The following is a 2,170-nucleotide window of genomic DNA, read 5'->3' as shown; positions in this document are numbered from 1 at the left end:
TAATACATACATTGTTTATAGTAGGACAGGGAAATATCGATTTAATTTAAATTATTTCAAACCAAGGAGGGGGGCGCGTGAAGATGAAAATATCCAATGCAGGGGAAGGAGGTGAGGATAATCGTATCAACTCTCCTTTAATAATAATTACTTAGAGATAGAGATAAAGATATATACAGATAAAGATAGAGATAGAGAAGATACTACAATTTTGTAATTTGGAAATCCTGTGAGCCGAATGAGCCTTAAATCAGCGAGTCGATTTATAAAAGAGGAAAAAATTAGTCTCCTCGTCGTCGTCGGGCCGGCCGGACCAACGGAGCCCTCAGCCCTCAGCCCGCTCGCTGCCTTTACCGACAAATCACGCGACCGCGTGCCCACCAAATCCCAAATCCCACCGTCTCCGCCCCCCTCCCCTCCCCCCTCCCCCCCAGATCGCACCAACCGCCGCCGATGGCCGCCGCCCCGCCGCTCGCCGCGGCGCTCCTGGCCGTCCTGCTGGCGCTCGCAGCCCCGGCGGCGGCCGAGATCCGCTCCACGGCGATCCGGGCCGACCCGCGCACCATCATCCCGCTCGACGAGTTCGGCTTCTCCAACCAGGGCGTGCTGGAGCTCAACGTCACCGGCATCGCCTTCGACCCCCCCGCCTCGCCGGACCTCGACCTCTCCCAGTTCGGCTTCTTCCTCTCCACCCTCGACGCCTGGGTGCACGTCCTCCGCCAGCTCCAGGACCTCGAGGTCACCTGCGCGCTCCAGTCCGACCTCGTCAGGCTCGCCTACTCCTTCGACCGCCTCCGCCCGCCGTCCAACCCCGCCGGCGTCCCGGTCGCCCGCTCCTCCTCCTTCACCTACGCCTTCCACGTCACCGAGCCCGGCCAGTACACGCTCGTCTTCGCCAACTGCCTCGCCGGCGCCGGCGGGGACCTCAGGGTCTCCATGGACGTCAGCTCCGCCATGTACAACGTCGACCCGGCCACCGGCCAGCGCGCCTACCTCTCCGTCGGCTCCTCCGCGCTGCCCTCCATCTACTTCCTCTTCTGCGTCGTCTACGCCGCGCTCGCCGCCGGCTGGGTCTCCATCCTGCTGCGCAAGCGCACCGCCGTCTTCCGGATCCACTACTTCATGCTCGCGGTCCTCGTGCTCAAGGGCTTCAACCTCCTCGCCGAGGCCGAGGACAAGTCCTACATCGAGCGCACCGGCACCGCGCACGGCTGGGATGTGCTCTTCTACATCTTCAGCTTCCTCAAGGGGATCTCGCTCTTCACGCTCATTGTGCTCATCGGCACCGGCTGGTCCTTCCTCAAGCCCTACCTGGCGGACCGTGAGAAGAAGGTGCTCATGGTGGTCATCCCCCTGCAGGTAGTGGCCAACATTGCGCAGGTGGTCATCGATGAATCTGGGCCGTATGCCCGAGACTGGGTCACCTGGAGGCAGATATTCCTGCTGGTGGATGTGGTCTGCTGCTGCGCCATTCTATTCCCGATTGTCTGGTCAATCAAGAACCTCCGGGAGGCTGCCCGCTCCGACGGGAAAGCGGCAGTGAACCTGATGAAGCTCACCCTTTTCCGTCAGTACTACGTGGTTGTCATCTGCTACATTTACTTCACGCGCGTTGTGGTGTACGCGCTGGTGACCATCACCTCGTACCGGTACCTCTGGACTAGCGTTGTGGCTGGAGAGATTGCCACCCTTGCATTCTATGTGTTCACTGGGTACAGGTTCCGGCCTGAGGTGCATAACCCATACTTTGCGATTGATGATGATGAGGAGGAGGCTGCAGCTGAGGCACTCAAGTTGGATGATGAATTTGAGCTATGAGTACTAAAATTTGGCGGCCTTTTCCCTGCCAGTGCTACACAGGTGTTATATGTGCTTCTACAGGACAAATGCTTTTCACAAGACAAATGCGATAGACTGGTATCTAGTCCATACCCTTTTGTTTTTCATTTGAAGTTAGTTAACATTTTGCGTTACTGTAATTTGGTATCAACCACCCTGTGCGTGTGTGTGTGTGTGCGTGCGAGTGTCAAGCAATGCAGCAGCTTGATTGTACTTAAATACATTCTTGAGACGAGCTGTTCTTCATTGTACCTCTGTAGCTATTGTTGTATCTAGATGTATACTTTCTGTCTGGTAAAAGAAGTTGACTGTGATTCAGTTTGTTGATTCA

At 56.5% G+C, this 2,170-nt stretch overlaps 1 protein-coding gene across 1 annotated transcript; it reads left to right on the top strand.

Annotated features, from left to right (window-relative positions):
• The first annotated feature begins 301 nt into the window (after nt 1-301).
• LOC109734829 (protein CANDIDATE G-PROTEIN COUPLED RECEPTOR 7) lies at nt 302-2,170 on the top strand. Its single transcript, XM_020294010.4, has one exon. The coding sequence runs from the start codon at nt 454-456 to the stop codon at nt 1,816-1,818; it is 1,365 nt and encodes a 454-aa protein (XP_020149599.1). The 5' UTR covers nt 302-453; the 3' UTR covers nt 1,819-2,170.

The sequence above is a fragment of the Aegilops tauschii genome, chromosome 7, assembly GCF_002575655.3.
Source record: "Aegilops tauschii subsp. strangulata cultivar AL8/78 chromosome 7, Aet v6.0, whole genome shotgun sequence".
Classification (NCBI taxonomy): domain Eukaryota; kingdom Viridiplantae; phylum Streptophyta; class Magnoliopsida; order Poales; family Poaceae; genus Aegilops; species Aegilops tauschii.
This window is presented reverse-complemented; position numbering and strand designations above follow the sequence as displayed.

Coding starts and splice junctions, on each gene's coding strand:
- LOC109734829 (XM_020294010.4), top strand. CDS start 454: ATGGCCGCCGCCCCGCCGCTCGCCGCGGCGCTCCTGGCCGTCCTGCTG.